This window comes from Triturus cristatus, chromosome 8 (assembly GCF_964204655.1).
Source record: "Triturus cristatus chromosome 8, aTriCri1.1, whole genome shotgun sequence".
NCBI classification, from domain to species: Eukaryota; Metazoa; Chordata; class Amphibia; order Caudata; family Salamandridae; genus Triturus; species Triturus cristatus.
The window spans coordinates 275,169,700-275,196,249 of NC_140591.1; the positions used below are offsets into that span (position 1 = coordinate 275,169,700).

At 43.8% G+C, this 26,550-nt stretch overlaps 1 protein-coding gene and 1 long non-coding RNA gene across 2 annotated transcripts in view; one reads left to right on the top strand and one right to left on the bottom strand.

Annotated features, from left to right (window-relative positions):
• ACAT1 (acetyl-CoA acetyltransferase 1) overlaps nucleotides 1–26,550 on the top strand; it is a 122,894-nt gene that overhangs the window by 89,638 nt on the left and 6,706 nt on the right. Inside the window, exons 8-11 of the mRNA XM_085621510.1 lie at nucleotides 7,484–7,579; nucleotides 16,951–17,064; nucleotides 17,215–17,279; nucleotides 22,815–22,972. Coding sequence (XP_085477636.1) covers nucleotides 7,484–7,579; nucleotides 16,951–17,064; nucleotides 17,215–17,279; nucleotides 22,815–22,972 — 433 coding nt within the window. The remainder of the gene's footprint in view (nucleotides 1–7,483; nucleotides 7,580–16,950; nucleotides 17,065–17,214; nucleotides 17,280–22,814; nucleotides 22,973–26,550) is intronic.
• LOC146801972 (uncharacterized) overlaps nucleotides 1–26,550 on the bottom strand; it is a 54,175-nt gene that overhangs the window by 6,366 nt on the left and 21,259 nt on the right. The gene's annotated exons all lie outside the window — the stretch shown is intronic.

The window sequence follows — 26,550 nt, forward strand, 5'->3', positions numbered from 1 at the left end:
TTTAAGTACTCTTTCTGGCAGCATCTCCAGGATCTGTGTTTATTTATTTTTTGGAAATTTTGTGGCAGTTTCTGTCTGGTAACTTTGCATCCAACAACTTACTAAGGCTAAAACAGGCCCTGCAAACACATATAACTTTGACAGTCCTCCTGCAGCTGTTTTTACCGTTATTCATAAAGGATAATAAAGTACATTCAATATAGCCTTTGCACATAGGTGCACATTAATCATTGCCACCTAATTACACTCTACTAAATACCAGATAAATACATCCCACATAAAACCACTATGCCACATAGCAACCATCCATACAAATATACTCCACACCATGCCACATAATTCCCATCAGCATAATTTCACTCAAAATACCACACAGTTCCACGCCCTGCAATTCAGCTCCACACATTTCCATTCTGCACCACATAATTCAACAGCAAACCACATAATTCAAATCAACACACTTACACAACAAATGCATCCAATCCACACCTCAAAATTCAACATCATGTCACACAATTCAACAGCTCACAGCATAATTAAATTTCACTACATACCACGCCACAAGACAACATACAAATACACATATTTACACTCTATAACACTCAATCCCATTCTACATAATTCCAGCTAATTTAATACCACATAATTACTATCCACATAATTCTATTACACAAACACACACACACACACACTATTCCACCCCACACAATTCCACAACTAACAAGTTCAATCCAATCCATATAATTAAACTCCACACTACACACATCCACTCCATAAACAAAAGACATTGTCATTTACAACGCCATTAACTCCAATTTTCACTAATGGGAGACCAATTGCATTGCAAATGCTTGTGTTATTGTACTTTGTGGCAGATCTGCTCCACTGTATCTCTTGGGGCTCTACAAACAAATTTGGTGATGAAGAGTAAATTGTATTTTTCTTAACAACGTTTTAATTAAAAAGTTCTTCTCTTTAATTTCCTGTAATTCCCATAGTTGAAAAAACAAGCATTTGCAATGCAATAGGTCTCGCATTTCGCGAGTTTGCGATATTGGCAAGTGGGCTGCTGGATGCTGTTGGCGTAGGAGTGGTTGATCATAAGAACTTGCAGGAGACACATGTAAACTCTCGTTCAATGTTGTGTGGTGCAGTGTGGTGGGCGGCAGCCAGGCCTGAAAGCACAGAGGAGTGCAGCAGGTAGCGGGGCTTGGGACAGAACCAGGGTTCCTGGTGCTGGACACGGTGCAGGTGCAGATAGGTGCAGCTGTGCCTGCTGCACGCATCCTTTCATCATCCGTTTTGCAGCTGCCATTAAGTAGTTCGTGGGAAAGAGGAGGAGTTCAGGGTGCCGTGAGCGGGAAACGGAAACCAGTTAAGTCACTTCCTGTACGATGGATGATCAGAAATCCAGTGACGTCCCTTTCTGTGCAGATGGTCGATTGGAAATTAAGTTCTCTTTGTAGGTTTCTTCTACTGCCTAGATATAAGCCCTCATTTATTCCCCATGCTTGCAGTGCAATACAGCAGGTTAAACATTAACGCTACACATATAGCCAGCGCACCTTTGTGCATGACGGCGTTTACATGCATGAGCACGTTGAAGCTTGGTACAATCAGACTACAGCATTAGTTCTGTATTGAAGAGATTAAAGTTGGAGAGATAGTGGCTCTTCTCGAGAGTAAATATGGAAAGATAAACTGTTTTCAAAGCCTGCGTTCTATGTGTTTTATCTTGAGGAACACAGATGCAGGCCATGGAACTGCTAAGCTCGGCGTTTCATTGTTGCAAAATATCCAAGATAAGGATTGATTGAAAACTGGTAAATATAAAAATTTGCATCACGTTGCAATTAACACTAAGGTGTGTTATTACCATGAGTGCTTGGCGCTGTACCTGTGTACGTTCCATCAGTGCTTGGCGCTGCACTGAAATGGCATTCTTGTAAAAAAAAAATCACTGGGGTAAAAATCTTTCACAACAGGGCACATAATTTGACAGATTATTTTCCCCTTTTTACTACCATACTCCCGTTGGTGCACTGTAGTCACCAGCAAGCCACTTTCGTCCTCATGAGAAGGAATTACGGCAGCCGTTTCACCAACTCTCTGAGGAATACAGCTGGGTTTAGCAGGTACCATGTATGCAGTCGGTACAACTCGCAAAAATAAAAAAGAAAGCATTACAAATGCAATAGGTCTCGCCTTTCATTAAGTTAAAGCCATTTGCTTTGCTATACAATACCATTAGCAAAGCAAATGGCTTTAACTTAATCAAAGGCGATACCTATTGCATTTTCAATGCTTGTTTAATTAGTCTGTTATGCAAGGTTTTTTCCCTGCTTTTATGCCAGTGCGGATTTATTAGTCACCATGATTTTCTGCAAAGTTTATAAACAGTTACTTCTGCAAAGTTAGAATGGCAGGGAAAATGTACATATATGTATTCTTTCTTTTGAAGCTGCTCGAGACACACTTGGAACCATTGTAAGCCTAGTACTAAGCACAAGTTTCAAGTTTAGCCAGAGTCATCTTATGTTCTCTAAGTGGATGGTTGTTGTGTGATCTTGTAGTCTGCCGGAATTTGTTGAACAGTACCTTGCGAGGGTGGCATCAGTGGCCTGTCTTATGAGATACCATTCCATGTGGCAGAGGGTCTGTAAGTAACCTCTTCTTGAAAGAGCTGAGATTGGTCATCTTTCTCAGCTTAGGATCAAGAGAATTACATAAGCCACTGCTTTAAACTTTGATGAATTTTCTTCTGTGCTTTTTCTGATGGAATTAATGCCTGTAGGTTGAATAGAATGAGAAGAAGGAATGTTTTGTGTACCTAGCGTTGGTAAATAAAATGTATTCTTGAGGAATGTGGAAAATTGAGGTGCAAAAGGGAGATCAGGGTTGAATGCGACCACCCTCCCCTTCCACTCTCCCCCACAGAGCTTTAGTTTTTGGAGAGGGGGCTGGTGCCTCACTCACTTCTTGTTGCGAAGCAAGCTGTGTTGTCTTCCTAGCCACATATCCTATAATTCAGACTAACATTTTGGATCTGTTCAGGCAGACAACATCTTTTTTCCTTCAAGCTTAGATGTTTATCAAGTATTTGGTTCTTCCATTAACAACAGTTATTTTTTGTAATGCTAAGAGTTAAACATGGATTTGGTGGTGACTGATCAAGTCTGCTCTGGGTCGCAGTTATGCCCTGGAAATGCTTGGTGACAGCAAAGAGTCTTGAAGTACACCACTTGAACAATTTATGTTAAGAACATAGGCAAGCTGACCCGGTTTGTTGAGGACTATCCAAAGGTTAGTCATATTTCTCCAAGCGTGTCTTTAGTCTGTCCGGAGTTTTTACGGTCCACTGTGTCATGGGCGCTGGTAGGTCTTATAGGTCTTCTACTACTTGTCTAGCGCTGTGAGAAGAACCTCTCTAATCCCAACCTGGGTGGCCTCCGTACTTCTGGATTGTTATATTATGTAACAGTGGATGCTATTCAACAGGTGCCTGCAGGTGTCTTATAGTCTTCTCTTCTAGGATCTTGCTGTGGTGGGAAAGCTGCATATGCTAAATTGAAAGTAACTTTCAGTTAGCAGTGTGGAGGTGTACTACAGTGGTTAGGTTGCTGACCTAGTAATCAGGAGGCTTTGGATGCAGTCAGAGCTTGAAAATAAAGGCAGGATTCTTAGCAAATCAATTCAGATATATGCCTCACATGGTAAATATGTGCATGCATTGTAAATCAGTAAAACACAAATGCACAGTGTGCTATGGTGTACTTAATGAATTACATGCTCCTGTCCCCCTCCTCATCACATCCCTGTCTCTGTAATCTGCTATTATCAGGACATCCTGTATCATACTGTTCATTGTACAGCACCTAATGCTTGACGTTCAAGCTACAATAAAGATATTCTTAGTAAATTTGCATGCTGCAATTAGGTGCTCAGTCTGTACCAGCATAAAGCGGCTGTTGCCTTTTATTTTGCTCCCCATGCTGTCTGCTTTTCAGGTTACACGACACTAGAGCTCTAGAACACATGACGCTCTAGAACAGCATAGCACTCTGGAATGCAATCAAGTAGTGGTGAACCCTGGATGCAGATCAGGAGCCAAGGAGAAGCGGGACATCCTCAACCCTGATCTCTAGTTACTGAAAAAAAATTGCCCTTTCAGCTGAGTGAGGCTGCCCATGTCCGGGCACTGCAAGTGAGTGACTCGCCCCCCTCTCCAACAAGACGACATCTGGCAAAACCCCCACATGGTAGAACATCCCCAGGCTCAGAGGTAGAGTATGGTATAACTGGATCCAAATTAGCTTCTTCTGCTGGTTGAGCCTGGTTGGGAGGAAATGGGAGTTTTAAAGGCTTGCATTCCCAGGGTGAGAGGGAACCACTCTGATTGCAGGTGATGAGTAACAGTGGTGAAATGGACAACGTGACAACAATTTAGGATAGCGGTAGCAATGTAGGATGGTAACAGTTCCTATGGGGAAAGAGAGAAGAATAAACAGCCAGGTGGGCTGTAGGGAAGTGTAAAGTGTCTCCAGATGGGTTCGAGTGTGCCGAGAAAGAGTAAGGTACTCCTGTGTGGATCTAGAGGAGCCCTCACACACCCTTTCAGGTGTATAGCATCATCATCGGGCTGGTGCTCCTCGTGGGGGTGGCGCTGCAGTCCCTCACGGGCCCGTTTGACGGGGCTCTTTGATGGAGATCTTTTAGGAGTTTGCCGCACTTGTGCATGGGGGTGTGTGGGTCAAAGTGGTGGTGCTGAGTGAGATATAAAAAGAGCCCAAGGACACTAGCAATTTGAGGATGTCCTTGGAGTCTGGTTAAAATACATCACGGGGGATGGAGAAGCAAGGTCAGTTGCCTGTGTGAGAGGGGAAATTAAACAAATACGGTCCCTCTTCTCTCACCCGTGTAGTGAATAATGTGGATATATCAAAGGGTCGACATGTTTCGCGCTTTAACTAGTCCCTAATGGATCTAAGAGCGCTTCATCAGGACCTAAAGAAAAAGTGTGTCAAATGGGAATCGGGAAAAGACGCCCTATAATCCCATGGGTCCTTATTATAGGAAATACTGTAGAGAAATTAGGTAAGGAACACGTCGTTTATGCGTGTCCCTAGATGCGGCCTATAAAAGAGACAAAAAAACACAAAAAAGGGGGGAAGAAAAGGAACACAATGGGAGGTCATCATCTACGGTCTCAAGTGGTATAGATAGTGAGTCTGTGCATGACATAGGAAATATGTCTATAAGTGCCCCAATGGGGATGCTATCTGGGCACATGCACACACGTAGATGGAGCAGAGTAACTAGAATGGGGAAGGGGATCACTGGCATGCGCCGCACACTCATCCGTGGTCTGTGTCAATACCTGTGCCTGGGGATGGAAACAGCCCATCAAAGAGAAATCCCCACGGGTCAGCGGTGCCGAGTGTGTGCACGGGCCGCCTTACGGAGAAGTATCCATTTATTTAACCGTAGGTGGAGGTGTTATAATAGTGCGCTATGACACTCCTTAACAGCGTGTCGTGGATGGAAACGTGACTACGGCTGTTAACATACATCGTGCATAGTGGTGCACACAAACATCATAATCTAAACAAACTCCACAGTTCCTACCCTCCCTCGCTCAAGGATGGACCTTGTCAGCGAAGCCGTGCAACAGTGGAGGCGGCTGAGGAAAAAATGATAAGGCAGTGAAGCCAAAGCCGGTCAGCTTGGGCCCTTCTCCATACTCTGAGTCCTCTCCAAACTTTTCTCTGGGCCCTTCTCCGAACCTTTCTCTGCACCCCTCCCTGCAGCCTTCTCCAAACCCCTCTCTGGGTTTTTGTCTGCACTCCTCTCCAGGATATTTTCCTGGCTGCTCTCAGCAGCAATCTCTGGGTCCGACCCTCTCTCTGAGCCTTTCTCGTTGTCCCCCATCTCCAGGATGGAGCGGCGAGGGCAGCCCGCCCCTAACTCCAGCTATACCCTGAGATGAAAGGGAGGACCCCTCCCCCCTTTGGGTGTGTGCCGCCGAACTCTCCAAGAGTCCGCAGATCACACTGGGAGTCTGCAATGGACCCAGCCCACGGCCAGTGATGGGGATCAGCAGCAACTTCTACAAACAACTGCATCCTGGAAAGGAACGGAACGCGAACATGTGCCCCAGTAGGAGCCGAATCGCGAACTCCTCCCAGCGCACGCTGGGTTCGGAGAAGGGAGGCCTGAAAACAAACTTCAGGTGAGAAGGATCCCAGGGGCGCCTGCCGGATCCCGGGTGCTGGCTCGGCTGCCCACTGTGGCCCTTAACCGTACATAGATTAAGGGCCTTCCCGCTCCTCCAACCACGGCTAACATTACATAAGAGCACACAACGGAGGGCTCCTCTGCAGGGCGTTGCCATTGTGCTAATGTAAGAAAAAGTGCTTAGCAGCTAATTAAAAAACACAGTGTAACGCCGCGAGTAAAAGATCCAGTCCGGGTGGGCGTGGCCAAAAGGAGACCGCATGAACGATGATGCAAGCCAATGAAAAGAAGGGGCGGAGCCTACATTCTACTTCTGAAATCTAATCGATTACAAGAAGCCTCGCAGAGTGAGCAGCAAATGTGCGCTGCAACGGTAGGCGAGACCTAAAAAAAAACCATATCACGGTTCAATTAACAACCAACTTTCACTCTTGGAAACCAGTTACTAATTAAATCACTTGTCGAGAGTATCTTTTCCTTTAACCCTGTACAGTATAACTCTGCCTTTGGTTAGGTTTGTTCCATACAAACACCACATACATACGATTCCTGCTAATAGCATCTTTGAATGGGGGATAAAGCGGGTCATGCGACTGGTTGAGCTGGTGGTTTTTGTACTGCATAGGTCTCGATGACCTAAATATGGTGTATACATTTGTAGGTGGTAGGTAGAATTGCAGATATTCTGAAAGTTGTGATTTGAATATGGTAGATAATTTATAGTGGCCTACTGACTATCATTTAAGAGGTTGCAAGTCTGTTTTCTGGACTGTGTGAAGAGATGCAGTTTGGATGAAGGGGAATTGCTTTTGCATATCATTACATTTGTTCAAATGTTCGGATTGACTAGAAATGGATACAGATTTCATGATCCGGGCTGGACAGCTATTACTGTTATACTTTCCAGGCTTTTAACTTTGATGTTCGTTCACTTTTTAGATAATGGATGTTCTTTGCTGCTGTTTACTGAAGAAGTTGTAGTTCATGGCCCTCATCAGTGTTTTTAATTACATTTAGGATCGAAGCAGAAGATTTAGTGGTTTCTTGGTTAATATTTGTTTAAATGACCTGCACATTGTGTTTTCTGACATTGTGTGCTAAAAACCTTGAAATCCGCTCTCTTTGGAAAAGTTAACCTGCGCATGTGTGGTTCCTGTCGGATGCAGTACATTTTCTTATGGATCATAAGTGCTGCAAAAGTTTCATGTGAGTTGGACTGTGCTCATTAAAAATTTTGTTTGTGCTTAAGGTAAACCAGATGTGCTGGTGCAGGAAGACGAAGAGTACAAAAGAGTTGACTTCAGTAAAGTGCCGAAGCTAAAGACTGTTTTCCAAAAAGAGCATGGTAAGCACTCTGAAAGCATTTTTTTTATTTAAAAATGACCTGTTCAATAAACTTTTCAGCCTAATTTCGTTCAGATCCACAAAACGTGTGCCATTTTGTTTGAAATGCTCAGTTACGTTTTTTTTAAAGTTATCATGTAATGTGCTAGCTGATGATGGTTTTATCTTAAGAAGATGATATCCTTGAGGAATGATGAGACCTTTCATCTTAGATGAAGGAATTCTTTTTACTATTTTGTGCCTGGGTTGGGTTCCAGGTACATGAATAATCTAGTTACAGTACAGTGATGGAATATCTTCTCTAAGGCTTTGTACATAAATTCAATTGTTTGCTGTTCAATATCTACTGCTCCTCTGGCAAACTAGTTACTAAAGGTTCTGTCCCCGAGTCATCGGCCCAAGCCACATCCAAGGGAGTCCGTAACGAGACTTAGGGCCTTCATTGATTGGTATAGCTACAGTCCGAATTCTATATTCATATTAGAAAAAAAAAATGGAGTGTTCCGGGCTTCTAATGGCCGGTAGAACCCCGGAACATCAACATTCCAATGTTTAACAAAGGCCTCACAGAGCCCGAGGGGATTTCAACCACCTCGGGCTCTGTGAGGCCTTTGTTTCTCAAATTAGAACATTCTGCCCTCTAGGGGCGGAATGTTCTAATAGCCTTAGAGCCCTCCATAGCAGGCTCTTCCAGCCATTAAAGGCCCGCTCCCTTGTTAAAGGCCTTCGGCTTGGACCTTTAATGCCGGTAGGGCCTGCTATGGCGGGCTCCAAGGCTATATTAGAACATTCCAGCCTCGGAGGGTAGAATGATATACATTTACTAGTAAAAAACAGAAGGACATTAGATCAATATGTATTGCTTTTGTAGACAGAGCAAGTTATGTGAATACCAGCTTGAATCTGCTACATCACAGCAGTGGGAAATAAAAAATTGTTGCAACAGCTGTACGTCAGCAAGTACATTCTCTGACGTAACTGCCACATTCTACTGTCAGTGTGGACTCTGCGGACTCACGCTCACAGAGGCACAGCTTAAGTGGAGAAGTAGGGAGGGCACAGAGGGTAATTGGGTAGGTGGCCGGCCACTAGGTGTTATTTCTTCTTTCAAAGTAGGCACAAGGGGCAGGGTAAGTGCAGAGGATGGTAGTGGTGAGTGGCAGGAGACCAGTTATTATTTATGTTTATTACTTGGGAGAGGAAGAGTAATGTAGAAGGTGGTGTGGAAAAGTGGTATTTATAGAATTTGGTGAGGGTCAGAAAGTGGTGGTAACCTGGTTGTAGAACAGGTTTTATAAGATTCATGGGATGTACACAGGTGAGGCCATCTTGTGTATGGCTCCTCTATGACTTTTCTTTTTCTTCACAGCTGATGTCATGAGGGGGAGATGAAATGGAGGTCCCATAAATTACATAAAATTAAGGATGTGTAACTGAATAATGGTGATGTGTTTTACCTCAGGGGTTTGAATCCCATCATGGACAACGCCCGCTTTGCTCTTGCTGTCTATGTGATGTCTCTAGAACCCCCAATAAAAAAATCACCTTGTTTGAGCAGAAGGCCTATACAACCCATTAAAAGTCCTCTCCACTCTGCTGTCTTCAGTAGCATTCTCAACATTTTAGTGTTCTAATATGTCAGTTCGAGGCATTTGTGCTGTAGGTTCACATGCTTTGCATACTCCTGTCATCTAGTGTTGGGTCTGGATGTTTGCAAGTTGTTTTTCTTCGAAGAAGTCTTTCCCAGTCACAAGGCAAAGTGACTCCTCCATTCAATGGTAGTGCGCATGGGCATCGACTCCATTGTTAGATTGTTTTCTTTCCGCCATCGGTTAGGACGTGGTTTGCTGTGCTCTGGTTCAACAACATTCTTTGGGATTCCCTCGGTGCGCAAACACACTGTACCCTCGTCAATATTGTTTCATAAGCGTTTTATATTCTTCGCGCCTCGAAAACTAGAAAAATACTCTCTTCGGTATAGAAGACATCGTTAGCAGCCTTCAGGCCTAGCCGCGTCGGTCGACTTGCATTCAGTTTCGTAGGATCTAGTCTTCTGTCGATGGAACGGACTCCATTTCAATTCTGTCCTCGGTGCCACTCCAAGTATCCGGGCACCGACCTGCATAAAGTCTGCAACTTGTGCTTCTCACTGGAGCACAAAGAAGAGGATTGCGACGCTTGTCAATCGTTCCAGTCCAAATTTGCGGTACATTCTGGCCAGGCGAAGTGACATGCAGCGGAAAACATCTTCTGCTCCAAATGGAAAAACAGGAGAAATCCAGCTCGGCACCGAAAATTTCTGCAGCAAAAGATGTTCACCATAAGCCTCCGGAGCCGTTCCTAGAGGTTATAAAAGAAAAGCTGGATCCTAAGCAGAAAAAGATCTACATTAATCCAACATGTCACTCCTTCTAAAAGGAACAATCCTTCTGAGGATTTAAGCAAAATTCCTCTGAAAAAAAGGACATTGCTACAAGCCCTATCCAGACCCCTCCACCATCTTCACCGCCACCAGGCTCAAACCCCTTCGATATTACACCACAGGGTTCACCAAACACACAGCCTGATATTGATTACATAGATGAGGACAGTCCACCACCTACAGATCCTTGGATAATGATCCTGAACTATATCCTACAAAGCCTTCACCTCCTGATGACAACACAGCATACCAGGAGTTAATTTCCAGAGCAGCATAATACCACGGTGGTCACACTTCATAAGTAATCCTTAGAAGAGGATTTTCTGTTTGAGACCTTAGGAACATCACTTAGGACAGCACAATCCTTACCTATGTTAAAAGGCATGATGCACCATGCCAATGATATTTTTAAAGACCCTGTACGGGCTCGTATTTTAACACCTAGGGTTGACAAAAAATACAAACTACCTCCAACTGATCCAATTTTTATTAGAGGAAGTTACCCCTAAATTTAGTTGTGTCAAATGCTGGAAAAACAGCTAATTCCCAAACTTCAGCAGATGCACCACCTCCAGACATGGGGTCTCAATTAATAGATGCATCAGTGAAAATGGGTTGCTGCACAAACCGCCAACCATTGACATATAGCTAACACACAAGATATGACCGGGCCCTTTGGGATGAAATGGAGCAGTTGCTCCAATATCTCCCAGAAGAACACAGGAAAAAAGGGCAAAAATGAGTGCAGGAGGGGAAACCCATATCTAATTCATCTATCAGATGTGCACTAGATGCTGCCAATACATCAACAAGGGGCATTAACACCAGCTTTCTTCCTAGAAGGCATGCATGGTTGAGAATCTCCGGGTTTAAACCGGAGATTAAAACAAACTATTCTTAATACCCCCTTTGATAAACATAATCTTTTTGGACCTCAAGTAGGTGAATCACTTGAGAAAATGAAAACGGACACAGAAGTGGCGGAATCAATGGGAGCCCTCTAATATAGGCTCCTTTCGCCGCTCATTCTATAGAGGGGGGGTCCAAAAGTAATTTCTCAGATCCAAATGCTTTCTCATAGAAGTCAAATGGACAACCCTCACCATCAAGAGGAATTTATAAAGGTGGTTACAGAGGAAACGTTTTCAAGGGCAGAGGTAAAGGTACACCAACATGTACCTCTCCATCTCCCAACAAACAGTGACTTGCTCCTCTCCATCTCCCAACAAGCAGTGACTTGCTCACTATTCCACCCGACCATCTTACACCTGTCGGGGGGGGGGGGGAAGGGGGGGTAGATTACAAAAATTCTTTCCCATTTAGCAATCAGTAACATCAGAAAATGGGTATTAGACATTATCCAACATGGTTACTGCGTGGAACTTACCAGCAACACTCCCAATATTCCACCTCGTACTCACAGAATTTCGCTACAGCACCAACAGCTCCTCAAACAAGAAATACAAGCTCTTCTAACAAAGGGGGCTGTAGAACAAGTTCCTTTACAACACCACAGTTCAGGAGTTTTCTCCCTTTACTTCCTGATTCCCAAAAAGAGCGGGTCCCTAAAACCAATCTTAGTTCTCAGATTGTTATACCAATACATACTCAGAACACTTCCATGTAGTTACCCTTCAACAACAGATGGAAGTTGGGGTGCCCATCTTCATCACCTAACAATTCAAGGTTTATGAGACACCAAGCAATTACTTGGACCTTTGGCAGTTTATCTAGCACTAACAGCTTTTCAGCCTCACCTCACCGGGAAAGTTGTCCTAGTCCAAAAGGACAATATAACAGCCATGTACTATGTACAAAAACAGGGGGGGACACACTCTCTACAGCTATCACGCCTCTCTCAGACCATTTAGCTTTGGGCAATACATCACAAAATGAATCTCCTGGCAGAACACCTTCAAGGCATGCACAGCCAGTTTGCTGACCTCTTTAGCAGGATGCAGCAACAAGTCCACGAATGGGAACTTCATCCCGGGGTTCTTCTTCCATACTTCCAACAATGGGGATTTCTGCACATAGACCTCTTTGCCACAGCAGAGAACTCAAAATGCCCTAACTTTGCCTCCAGATTCCCACACCATCTATCCAAAGGCAATGAACTGGTCAGGGAATATTTGCTTACGCTTATCCGCCTCCCCCTCTCCCTCCACTTCTGGTTCGGAATCTCAGGCGGACATCACTCACACTAATCCAAGTGACCCCCACATTGGCTCATCAACCGTGGTTCACCACACTACTAGAACTGTCAGTGGTTCCACATCAAAAGCTGCACCTTACTACCTACCTTCTCACACAGAACCATGGAGAAATCCAAAATCCAAACCCCAAGGAGCTCAACCTAGCGATTTGGCTCCTGAAATCTTTTGTTCAGGTATAAAAATTGTATTGCCTGTTATATTGTCTAGATTTTTTATGCAAGTACTATCACCGTGATTATTCCAACTGAAATAAATCTTGACCTATTATATCTTCTTCTCTAGTCCGTCTTGGACTAGTGTTCCTTTTTATAAATTTGACCCATCTGTGGGTATACTGTAAATCAATTTAGTGTAGACAGCGGGTTGTGCTTTCTCCGGTTGACTTCTTCTGTTCCCTTTTCCCCCTGTCTACCTATCCTACCTTTAGGGACCCCCCTTCCTTTGGATAGCTTACAGGGTAAGTAACATAATCCTTATAGCATGCTGTTTAGGGCTTTTCTGGGGGTTAAATGCCATCTCCAACAAGTATCTTTAGGCGGGGGCCTATAATGGGAGAAAGGACATTTAACACTTTAATGCATAAAACTGCAACATTCTACCGTCCAAGAGAAACCGAAACGTTGGACTGTGGGAGCGAAAGGCTTGTAGGGCATTATTGTCCTTCTGCCACTCTATTGTTTTCAGTGATGCTCTCAAATATTCAAGTGCTGTTGTATAGCCTTATGGCTCATTGTAGTGGGCTATATTGACCATTACAGGCCTTATCCAGCATTCTAAAGGCAAGGGCCTATAACAAGGAAGCGGGCCTTTCATGACTGCTATAGCCTGCCACCGTGGGCTATGATGCTAATAGAACATTCCGCCCCATGAGTGTGGAATGCCCTTATTTACAAAAGCAGCCTCCCCCTCGTGCCTCTGAAGCATCAGTGTCTTTTGCAGCTCTAGCTATGTGTACAGTTGCCGCTGTGCGTGCAGGGCCATGACAGTAACTACAAAGATCAAACCTGCATGGCATGAGTTGTGAAAGGAGGCAGAAGTCCGCCATATTCTCCGTTGGCTCACGCAAACTGTTTTTTCTTAATTTGGCAGAGCTAAGGAGCATACAGGAGCTGAGGAGAATCCCCCTACCTTCTTTTGCAGTTCCAGTGACACTGTTAGCTATGGGAGAGGTTTGGGCAGGAGGCGTGCGGTGTGCCCGCGTCCACAGCCTCTGCCTCTCTCTCTTTACCCTTAGCAATCCACATATCCTGAAGAGGCAGGAGAGCTGGAACATCAGTCTGCAGATTAGGACATTGGAAAGTTGACAGCCATTGATTATAGTCCGCTGCTGCGCCATTGTCTTCAGTAGATCTGTCAACATTCCAGTGTTCTAATATAGTCTTTGACCCATCTACAGAGGGACACACCCACCATTAAATGTCCGCTCCAGCATTATTGCCACAAGCTCCGGGTGAGGGCCAATAGTGACTTAGTTCAAACAGGAAAGTGGTCGGCAGAGACAATCCCGGAGGTGCACATGGAAAAATGGTGCTGGCTGGGCTACATGCATTGAGCATGTGTACTATAAAGGTCCTTCGCTGTCACCAGATTTCCAACCATACATGAGGGACTCTTCGGGTGCTTGCCTAGGCCTATCCAAGCTGCTGGACTATAACAACACTGGCCTCCTGGGAAGTCTAGAAGGTGATGGGAGAGAGTCTTAGGCTTCTGTTGCACACTGAGATTGTGCAAAGTGAGAGTGCGCTTGTCGCAAATTGACACTGTATTTCGACTGCTTGTCGGTTGCGGTCCGACCGCCATCTACTGCTGCGGTCCGACCAACGCATTACGTTGTGTGCGGTCGGAGGCAGCAGTTGGAGTACCGACCATCACTTTCCAACAGGCTCAAGGTTGGAAACTCACCATAATCCCTTAAGAACGACGTTTCCTCCGTTGGGATTATGATGTTGGTTTCCGACAGCCATTCTATGTCGGCCTTTCCGACATGGAAAGGCTGTCAGAAGGCGACATTGGGGGTTCCTAGCAGGGCCCCCGTCAGCCTCTGCATTTGGGCCTGGGGGGCACCTATGGGACCCCCTAAACATCCCTGCACCGGTGCCTGCCACACGGTGCAGGGATGTTCACAAACTTCCATTTTTCAATGGGACCTTGTGTTACTGGCGTTTTCAGCCCACCGTACAAGCTCCCATTGGCAAATCGAAGTTTCCGACTGCACTATGTGCGGTTGCCTCCTAATTGGGATGTCGGAACCACCAACCTATGGTCTGGCGGTTCATTCCCCACAACGGTGACATCATAATCAGGGCTTTAGATGGGGTGAGGGGGTGCACTTCATGAGCCTCACCCATTCTGCTTGCAGATCGCTTGGAACACTGATTGTGGCGAAAAAGGAGCCTTCTGAGGCTCCCTTCTGCAGCTCCCACTCTCCTCATGACAGACCGTGGGAGCCGCGAAAAGAGGGAGAGCGAAGATTCTGATCTTTTTACTCGAACTCCTGCTCAGACTGTACTAATCCACATGATATGAGGAGAGAGGAGGAGTCGGATGCTGTGCATTAGGAATTTATAATGTCGATGGCAGTATTTCTAGCCTGCTACTGTTCTCAAAATTGCCGTCATAATTTGTTTTTTAGGCATATCATTTTATATCATTATTACGGTTTAAATATTTATTAATTTACAACTAATTTCCGTCTGCCCGTTCTCATTTTTACACAAGGGTGTACTTCATATTATTGACTTATAGAGTATGCTAGACTGCTGACAAGTGTTTGTGGACGCCCTCTACCTGGGTGATAGACCCAAGCTGAATGCAGAAGGGACATAAAGCTATTGGTACATTTCACCCAATGAGGGTAGACGGATGTAAATAAATCGTGGAGAAACAAAAGGGCAAACATTTCTGGTCCTCAGCCGTTCTATTGTCTTATGTGACGCTCCTAACATCCGAGTGTTCTACCAGGAGAGGACTTTGTGCTTTTTATCCTAGAACAGTGGTTCTTAACCGGTGGTCCGGGGCGCGTGAACCCTACTCAGGGGGTCTGTACCTGCTTAAAATAATAAAGAGTATATAAATAAAAAGCACACTTTTTTAAAATTTAAAACTTTCTGTAAATGTGAAGAAATTTGAAATTGGAGGCTAATTTTTTTTTTAATTAAGTTGTCCTCAGATGGATTCATTGGACAGTGCAAGTGCATCAAACAGAATAAAGTATGGACGATGGTTGCCTTAATTGAATTCAGAAAAAATATTATCTTCCCATTAAAATAAAAATATAGATTTTTTTTCTTTTTAAATATTTGTGAATAAAAATATATACTTGATTATTTGTGTATTGTTAGGAGTTTAAATCGTCGTAATTCCTTAGGCCGGGGCCCCTGCTTCCAGTAATGATTCAGTGTGGGTCCCTGAATTCCAAAAATCACTAAGCAGGGTCACCGTATTCCTGTAATGATTAAGTGGGGGTCAGAAGGTTAAGAACCTCCGTCCTATAGGAATCAAACCTCCTTTATAAAGTAGAGCAGTCATCAATAAACCGTACATGGGCGAAGTGGCCACCCGCACATGAATATCTTTGTTCAACTGAAGTTACAAAAGGAAGGGTGAAGTTGTGCTGTTTTTCAGAAATGCGCAGTTCTGCTTTGCCTAATTTCCTAACTCTTCTATTACACGGGTTGTTGTCGCCACAGGCACCAAAGTGATATTTTGTGTATCTATAAATTGTTGCAGGATAGCATTTCACTCGTCATTTAATGGCAGACGATATGTTTTCTAATTCAGGGTGATAGTCCGTGGACTTCCCAACCGTTTTTTGAGTTTAAACAATGAAGGAAAGTGAAATTCTTCTATCACCATTAAACTCGGATGTTCCCATTGGATTTTTCCGTTGACGGTCTTTAAATTGCCTTAAACTGCAACAGCTTTTTAATACGTCATAGATGATACCGTAACTTTTTCACGCGGTTACTGGAACGCTGTGGGGAAAAATACGCCACAAAATTAGAGTACAGTCAGAGGGAGTTGAAGGCAGTTCTTTTATTCCTGAAAAAGGGTGTCTGTGTGAATAATGATCTCTTCATTGCGCAGTCTGCTTTCCCTTTCTGCTATGATGGTAACGCGGCTGCCATTTTGGAGTATGTGGGTGAACTGATTTATAGAACAAGCAGGAGGTTTGAACATTGGGAGTCTGTTTGGTGAGTGTAGGAGGGAAGTTACGAGACCATATCGACATATTCCTGAGAAAAGGCCTGCCTCAGCACGAAGAGCAGCTTTGACGGCCTCATCTGATTTTGGGGTGACTAGTAGGCCGTCTAATTTTATCTAAATATTGAAGCTACAGAAAAAATAATGATGTGATTCGCAAATAATAAAAATAATCCAGACAAAAGAACACCTCAAAAAAGGTTCAAAGGTTAAAAAAGCAGCGCATCAGTGTTCGTAGATCTGAGATGCTGTCATTGGTGCAGGGCATTTTGGGAATGGTGCTTCCAAACAGAACTATAATTTGGAGGGACAGGCAACTGCTGAAGCTTGGAAATGTATGAGATTGAAATGTTATGAATTTCAGATCCATAGACATAGAAGCGTACCAGTCAAACACCACAATATGAGGCTAACCTATACTCCTTCATCAGAGTCCAATCCACCTACGCCACAGAGCCTCTGACCATGTTATAAATATTATTTGATTTACAGCAGCAATATCCTGCCTGCACTCATGTCTTTCTATTTCAGGAACTGTGACTGCTGCCAACGCCAGCACTCTGAATGATGGAGCAGCTGCCTTGGTCCTCATGACTGCTGATGCTGCCAAGAGGTTCAATGTCACACCACTGGCAAGAATTCGAGGTACTCTTTGTGCTTAACCCTCATAAAAGAACACTGTACCAAGGGGTTTGTTTTGGTCGAACCTCTTGTTTCTTTATTTGTCGCAGTGCTTCATTACTGTGCATCTGCTCCACACAAGAAGGCTGTATTCATGCCTCCTTTCTTTTATAGGGTTTGCTGATGCGGCTGTTGACCCTATAGATTTTCCAATTGCACCTGCATATGCTTTTCCTCGGGTAAGAATATTACAAATAATTGGACAGTGATCATAGTTAGCGAAATATGCTAATTACACATTGGTAATCAATGTATTAAGTTTGAAATCATTTAATTCTGTAGCCTACCTATTCCATTTTCTGTAATATCTATTTGAGATAGGGATTTGTATCCAATGTTACATGTGACCAGTATATTAAGTGGTATAAAAAATATGGGGTTAGCCAAAGAAATGGAGCTAGGAATCCTTTACAAGATGCACAGTCTGTATAGTGAAGGTTGTGGTCTATAACACGTTCTGATGGTGCATAACAAAACGAACCATACACCTACGACAAGCCACACCTATTGCTGCACCATTGCTTGTTAGCACTGATGTTTAGGTTTGGCCTTAATACAGCTTTAGCTGTCATGTAGTCTCATGTTTTCTCAAAAATCATAATACAAAAATATATACATTTAGAGAGGCTTCAGTCAGTTCTTTTTATCCAGGGGGCTGTTCAAATGTCACTCAAGTTATACTTCCTCCCACCACTGCACATAGTATAGGACAATGGGTCAGCTCAGTTCAGCCATTGGAAGCCTTTACTTTGAGGGACTACACATATATGCATCCACCTAAAATAGCACCCCCCCCCCCCCCCCCGGGTTAGAAATTTGAAGGCACTTGTATTTACCAATGACTGCTAGTACCTATGTTCAGTAGTGTCATTATCTACTCCCATAACCAAGACTTTTATTGAAAGCTTCAGTATTGACTCATCCGCAAAACCAAAGTTGGCATATTTATCTATCCGTTAACAATTTCAGGTACTGTAGGCCTGTGAATGTCCTGCCAGCCTCAGATAGTAAAAAATAAAATAAAAACACAGTAAAAATACATACATATAAATATATAAAAGGACCTTTGTTCAGATTTCTTAATCCATTGGTTTACATAACTTACACTGATGTTTTGCTTTTTCCTATCACAAAACAGTGTAGTGCAGTAGATTTACACAGTTCAACCATGGCACGTGTGTTGCACCTTTTTAAAAACAGACCACTACGAAATAAGGTTGACAGCTCTTGAGTTTACCAAAGCTTGTTAGCGAAACTTTGTTAGGGTGTCATCTAGTGCTTCATATTGATCAAGACATTTATTGATAGTTCCAAAGTTAACTCATCATAAACCAGCTTTCACAGGTTTATTTATCCTATAAAAAAACAAGAATAAATCATTAGAGTAGCAAAAGCGTACATGCAGATGTGTATGTTGAAGCCACACCACCTCAGCCTTGTACAGAACATGTTAAGCAGTTAGATCTGAATCGAGAAAGGCTCCTAATAACCACTTGAAGTATGCACATTTGTGGAAGACTTTTCAGACTGTTGAATCGGACTCGAAAGGAACATCTAGGAACAGCTTGAGGTACTGCAAGTGTGTGATGTCTTACTAGCCTTGAGGTTTCCAAAACTTCATAGGGAAATACATATACATCTATATACATATTGTAAATAGAAGAGTTTTGGAATATATTTCTTCATCTGACTTTTTTTCAGGTGTCATTCACTCTTTGCATCCTCCTACCATTGCACACAGGATAGAGCCATGGGTCAGCACAGTTCAGGCATAGACTTGCTTCACTATAAGTAACTACATTTTACTGGCAATCGTGTGTCTCCAGTGAAATAGTCATTTTCTAAGAATAAGATGGACGGTATTAGAAATTACAGTGACTGCTAGTGGCTGTTTATTAGGGTGTCATCACGGTGTTCCATAACAATCAAGACATGTACTGTAATTTTCAGTACCGATTCCTAATCCTAAACCAGTTGTGCTATATATCTGATAGAAAACAAACTCAGAAAATTAGGGTAGCGAACGGGTGTATGCAAGCTTTTATTTTGAAGCCACACCCCCTCAACTTTGTGACTGACATGTCAAGCAGTTCTCTCTGACTCTAGAAGGGACATCTAGTGACTATGAGAGGTACTGCAACTTTGTGACCTTCAGCAGTTGCATCTCACTCGAGAGTCACTCTGTAACGTAATGCAGCATTACAGCGCTGTTAAAGACTTGAATGTGTTGGTTCAGACTCGAGAGAGTCATCCAGGTACTGCATCTATGCAAAAGGCCAGGCCTCTTGTTTTTATACAGTCCTTGTTTTTATGTGTTATCAGATACATGAGTAACAACAATTACATTGTTGTGAACAACTAGAATTTACAATGCTTCCATTCTAAATAATGACATTCTGAGTTTTTGATCTTGTGACTTGTCCACAACAAGACCAGTGTTTTTACTTGGACACTTAAGGACATGAGCATAGAGCCTTCTAGGGACCTGTTTCAGTGTTAGTCTGTTTTTTATTACTGCTGTTGCTGATCGCTTGCGTGTCGTCCCCACCCCTTAAAGCCCTGCCTGTGACCACTCAAAATAAAATGTGAACTCTATACATGAATATTAAAATCCTATAAGTAAGTGCATACTCCTTTTTTTAAGCTAAATAAAAGCCGTACGTCTTACTTGTGAAGGTGCACACACAGTGCCCTTAACTTCATTGAATCTCAGTCACTGCTCTTTGAAGCTCATTAAATCCACTTGAGATTTCTCCACTTATTCCTGCGTAGCAGCTGTGTTTCAGACCTTGGTTCCTTCAGTAACAGTGCATGCCTTCTTCAAGGTCCTTTTTGAATATCACTAATAATATTGTGAAAGTTTGTCTTTTTAGTGTTCACCATCTTCTCCCCAGAGTAAACTCTATCTACCATAAGACCCGTCCGCAAGCCCTGAACTCTATGCTACGGTTATAAGCCAGTCAGTGAGTTTTCTGAAATGATACATCCATCGCTCTACGAAGGGTCCTTCTTCTTTAAGGTGTGCAGTGGGACCTCGTGTAGGGAGTTTCATTTCTTCCCCCCCCGACAGCATCCACATTGTTCCCATCCATTTTCCCGAGGTCCAGAAACCTCCTTTGAATCTTCACCATCAGAAATAGATGTAATTCCCCGGGGAATGCCTGCAGGGTCCTCCTGCTTGTCCACTTTGGATTCAAGAGGAACCAGGATAGTAACTGCACAGTTTACAAATTCGAGAATACACTCCAGATCTTGGTCAAGGAAGGCTGGTTTAGTTGTCATCGCACCCGTCTGCTGAGCTACTACTTGCCCTTTGCGCACATTCGCTCCTAATTGTTTTGCGATGCTGAAAGCATGCTCGCTACCGTAGCGTCTATACCCTGGGAGGCTGCCTGCAGCTGTCTGACTGCTGCCATAAGGAGGGATTCCCCATGCCGCAGCATTGATTCTGTTGCACCTTCTGCAGCAACATTCTCCCCTCTTCTGGCTTCATTGTTGGGGTGAATAATTCCCCCTACTCCATTCTGGATTCCCTTTATCCTTTACTGTGGCCTCAGTTATTTCTTCCAAACACATACTCCTCGTCCACAGAAAAGTAGGTGATACTTCAGAGTACTCTGCCAGCACTTGCAAATATCCAAACAAGGAGAGGCCAGGATCATCCTCCAACCTCAGCTAGTATGATCAGTCGATAACCTACCCTGATCTGGCAATCTTTCCATGAGGGTGAGAAAAAGGTAGTACTGTTCAACTTGCGTCCTATCTCAGGCACCCATCTCCACTTATATTCCATACCACTCCCAACCAGACATGAAAAATCATTGGTTTTCTGCAGAAAGTCACACCTTCCTGCACAAAGACAGTCCTTTGGGATATTTTCCTCTTCCTGTGTGTGCTGCAGAATGCAGCACACGTAGGAAGAGGAAATAACAAGGGGAACTAAAGATATTTCTCCTTGTTACGCCTCTGTTGGGAGGGAGTACAATTTTGACATATTCCCAGGTTTGCAAGTCTTTGTAAATCTGTGAATATGTCAAAATCAATGGGTGGATGCATGGTAACACCCATGCTTCACCAATGAAAAACCTTCCCAACGCAGAGTAGCGCAAGGCAGCAATTTGTGCTACCATGCGTTATTCTGGAATTACTAAGCCACGCCAGGTGGCTTTGCGTGGCTTAATAAATCTCACTTAAGCCCGTGAGTTGCCTTGCATGACGTCAGGGCTTCTTAAATCTGGCCCAGAGTCTCTAGTCTGTATGGCGCTTTAAACCTGCACAGAGACTGGCAAAATGCACACCATTGGATGTGAGGACTGCCAGATGCATCGTTTCAGTTTGAATGTAAATGCTCCATCCACCTACGTTATCTTCTATTTTGTGCCACAACAGTATGGTGCATTCAGAACCTTCATCCTGCCCCAAGACAAAGTCCCACCTTTGTTTTGCTCACTTTTTCTCTTCATAGTCTCTAGGGGAGATGTCACTTTATACTTCGGACATATTTTTGGTGCTCTCCATTGAGTTTGTGTGAAAAAAGCTTATGTGCACTGTCTGTCCCTTTGTTAGACGGGAAAAAACGAACTGTGTATTATTCAGTTGTTGGGTCCATTTGCCCATTGACAATATTTGGGATGGAGTTGCCTGGTCAGTCAGATCAAACCATAGCCGCCTCTTGGGTGACATTCAAAGACTTCGTCATTAAGTATAAATGAAGAGCTCCATGTGGGCTTCCCCCGCGCCCTTATTAATGAAGAACTAGAATCGGGATAGCTCTTACCAACTGCAGAGAAGATGGTACGTTTATCCAAACTTAACGTATTTAACATCTCTCTGATTCATTTAACAGTAAGATAAAGCCACAAGATCAGTTATACTATTGGGGTCCACCTCCAAGCACCAGATGCACAACCTACTCTCCCTCATTGGCCAGTTGGCAAACCAATACCCCACCAGCCATGCACAACAGCTGAAGGAGCCGCTTAATCTACTACCCAGAATTGTACTGGGGACTCCTTGCAGTTATGATGTGCTTTACATGTTCTGCCATGTAATAAAATACCATTATTAATCATTTATTTGATTCCTAGGTGGTGTGTTCTCAAATGGATTTGGAACAGGTCTTATAAATACATCTAACCTGTAAATTGTGTAATTTGCTTCAGAAAGTTAAAATGGGTTGTATCCCAGCAGTTTAGGGGGTCTAGTGTTTTTCTTATCACACGTGAGCTGGGTTTGGAGTAAAGACTTTGACAAGGATGACAGACAAGCTTGTAATGGCCTGATTACTTAGTAGGAATCTTCATTACTCACAGATGAATTACTTCACTCACTGACAGTCTTAATTACTCTAAGTACTAGCCTTCAATGTCACAGTCCTGCATTCCTCCACTTCCAAAGTGCTGAAGTCTCCAGGTTCCATGTCCTACAGGGCCTGGCGTAGGTACTGGGTAATGTGGAGTAGATTTATAAAGATTGGAAGGGACCAAGTTAAAACTAGGAGACGCTGGTCTGATTCCCTGTGAAACTAAGTGAAGTAAGTTTTGTATTCTTGGGGGTTATGATCGCCTGTGACGTGAGGACTCTATCTTATAGCGTAAAGATTGAGCAGCGGTAGAATGGAACTGTGAGCAACGATAATCATCAGTGAGCAACTGGGCATTGAACTTACAACACAATGTACAGTATAATTAACATGCTTGTTTTCCGCTTTGCAGGTTCTAGACTATGCAGGCCTTAAGATAGAAGACATTTCCATGTGGGAGATCAACGAAGCCTTCAGTGTTGTTGTTTTAGCCAACATCCAAATGCTGGGGATCGATCCTGACAAAGTCAATGTGAACGGAGGGGCAGTCTCGTTGGGCCATCCAATAGGGTGAGCATATTTGTAGTAAACACCACAGTTAAAGAAATGTGACCGTGGCTAATTGGAAACAATATAAATGCAGCATTTTTGGGAATGTAGCTCTCCATTAACATATAGAAGGTACAGTCTAGTGCCACCTGCTACATCTTTGAAAGGGTTGTAGACCTCCCCCTGGACACAACCCATATATCCTGTGTCAATAGTTGCAATTTTTGCAGCCAATTAATGTGCACTTAAATCTTGCTGCAGTATCAGGGTTAGAGATACAGCGGTGTGTCTGCGTGGAGTGTATCACCTCCCAAAATATTTTGTGGATTGATCTGAGGGAAGCTTGTCAGAGCTGTATGTTTTCACAGAAGACAGCAGTGTGCAGTATGCTCTACACGAAGCCACATGCTCAATTTAGAATTGGTACCATTGGGTCCCATGATCCAACCCAGTCACATCGGCAGCAGTAAAGTTGCATGCATGCACAGCCTTTTAGGTTCAGGTCAGGCAGCATCATGTGACCTGCTAGAAGGGGAGGAAGAAGGCCTCAGAGCCCCTGTGCTCATCATGGTCTACTTTTCTACATGCATGTATACATACATACATACATACATACATACAGCAGGCTGAAAATTTAACTCCCATGTTGTATGTAATTGCTTTTCTCATATTTCCAACCTGCTGTGTATGTTAGTAGATTTCATGAGAGACAGACCGTCTTTCTGACTGCTCCTAATTGTTTTGACTGGTTTTTCTGCTGGTATAATACACTGGGCAGTCAGAGGCTGCTGAATAGCCACTCAGTGCATGTGCAATGACCCCTATACCATGCTGAAGGATTGGTTTAACCCCGAATGGCATATTTAACCTGTATTTAAAGGTGTGGTACTATGAAGTAGAAAGCAGATGAATGACTTTGTAATTAGGCTGCAGTCAATCAAGACATGATTTTAAAGGCAACTGTTTTGAGATGTTCGAAAGCCCGCAGTTTACATTACCCCCAAGCAGTGGACTGAAGACCACAGGGCCTAGGTGCATAATGGATAAAAGTGGGACATACCCAATATTGAATTGACATGTCCTCTGTAGCGACCAGTTTAGAGGTATAATTTCTCTGTGCAATCTGCAGTATTAAAAATGTCTGCTTTGCATTAAAAGTCCTAATTCCTCAAATTGGTTTGTGGAAAGCTAAACCTCAACCTTACAACACTATATTATTTACCCGAAGTCCAATTTAATGATGAATATTGATTTCTGATAAACTACATTTTGCAAATTCACATAGGCTGTATATTTATCTCTGCTTGAAGGTGTGGCAAGTAATCCTTTTCATTTGGCCAGACTCTTTTTTTTTTTCCTCAAGTGACGGTGATTAGGTCGTTAAAGAGGTTTGCAACACCCTCCTAGGGAAAGGACAAACATCCAAACCTGTCCAGAGGGTCTCTATTGCTGGTCAACTACCCTACCTATATTAGCATGCTTGGGCAGACAAGTGAACAGGAACACAATCTGGATATTGCAGGGCCCAGATAGAAAGGTTCAAGATAGCATGTTGACAATAAATGGTGATAAGTGTGGTTTTGAAGTTGCCCTTTTCCAGGCCGGACTGTCTCTCCGATTGTATGATTGAACCACGAATGAGTTTATCACGCATGCCGGAACCACGAAGTCTAAACAACAAAATTCTTAATTAGAATATGCTTTTAACACGCATGCCTTTACAACGAATCATGTGCTGTTAAGGCATTTTTGGTAAATACATATTTGTGGTTAAGAATTTAATCCCCAAACCCCTGCACCTGGCCTGAGTTCCTACCCCACTCCCCCCATCCCTAGTAACTTTTTCACCTCCGCCCTTCCCATATCCCTAAAAACGACCCCCTAATCCCTAAAAATGACCCTGCCCCCCGCCCTGAACCCTAAAATGGCCCAAGCCCTGAAAACAAAACTACCCCCAAGCACTAATATCGTCCCTGCCCCCCCAAGTCCTAAGTTCTTTCATGATCCCTACCCCCACCCTGAACCCCAAAACGTCGTAACCCTGAAAACTATTCCAAACCGCCCCCCAATCCCTGAATACTACCCAAACCCGCTCCCAGCCCTCAAAACACCCCGAGCCACTCCCCAGCCCAGAAAATTACCCCCAACCCACACTCAGCCAACAAAACAACCTCCGACCCATCCTAAGTTTAAATAACGCCGACCCACCCCAGCCCAGAAAACTACCCCCGACCCACCCATAGCCCACAAATCAACCCCGACCCACCACCCACTTACCTCACAACCATTTCTTCCTGCTTCCGTCCGTCTGCAAGCCTTACCGCGCATATGCTTTAACCATGCACATGCGTGGTTAAGACATTTGCGCGGTAGTGCTTGCGTAGTTCCGCCTTCGTTGTTAAGGCTGATCGTTGTTCAGCCTTCGTGGTTAAGGCTGTTTCCTGTCTCTCCTTAGCAGAGGAGGGATCCCAGACATGGAACCAATCATGATTGGGTTTCCAGTGAAGGGAGTGAAATGTTCTCATATTAATAATCCCATCTATGGGCGGTATAAGGAAGGTCTGCATAGGGGCAAAGGCAGGGACTTTCTGCAATCTTGAAAGTTGGTTGAAATGGACAATTCCAAGACAGAATTCTGGTAAGACTACAGGACCTATTGGAAAAAAAGATCTAGGTGGACCATGAGAACTTCATAGGGACTGGGTTAGGAGTTTACACCAATCACTGGCAAGTGGCCATTATGAGAAAATCTCTTGAAATACAACAGGATTTGGAGAAGAGCACAAGAGGAAGGATCTGTTGTCTGTCTTTCTGAGGGGAAGAATGATGCTTGTTCACCTGCCCACTTGTATACAAAGACCGAAAGTGATGTATTCAGCATGTAATGCGCATATCATTCTGAGGTTAACTCCTTATTTAGAATATTCAGCAGGCTTCCGACTGGAACTGTAAATTTTCAAGCAGTATCCCTGCATGCCGTTAGGTGGTGTTGTTCGGCTTCGCGTCAGCATCCTCCATGCTGGATGTGATGTGTGCGGTACCTTTTTTCTGCGCCAGTCAGCGCAGATCTGGAGAGAGAGAACCCCAGTTTTTTTTTGACTGACCATTTTCTCGACTTTATTGCATCCCCTCGTGTGCTAGGGATGTCTCCTAAGAGGGTCTGTAACAGACAGATGTCTGTTACAGACCCTCATCTGGTTTAACTTTGGTGCTTGGAGTGAGATCAGGATTCAAAGACATTCGAGAACTGCTGCGACATGTACCCTAAAGCACTGGGGGAATGGTCCCTCAAGCTGCTCTCCATCCGATATTGGACAACCCCGCAATGCTCTTGATGCTGGTTGCAGAGAAGGTCCCAGGACCACTCCCAGAGCTGCTCCCGGCGGTCATCATCTCAATCAAGATAGTCAGGGAAGTCCCATAAGAAAAAAGTCTAAAATGTTACAGTGCTCTTCAACTTCTCTACGCCGGTCCAAGTCATTGAACCTGGTGTGGGAGCGTCGACATTCTAGGTCTCCCTTGTGGTGGAGCTTGTGCCAGGATTGGCTCTGTTCCTCCTGGAGCTGGAGCGACCCCCTCCCCTCCCTCTTCCCTTCTTC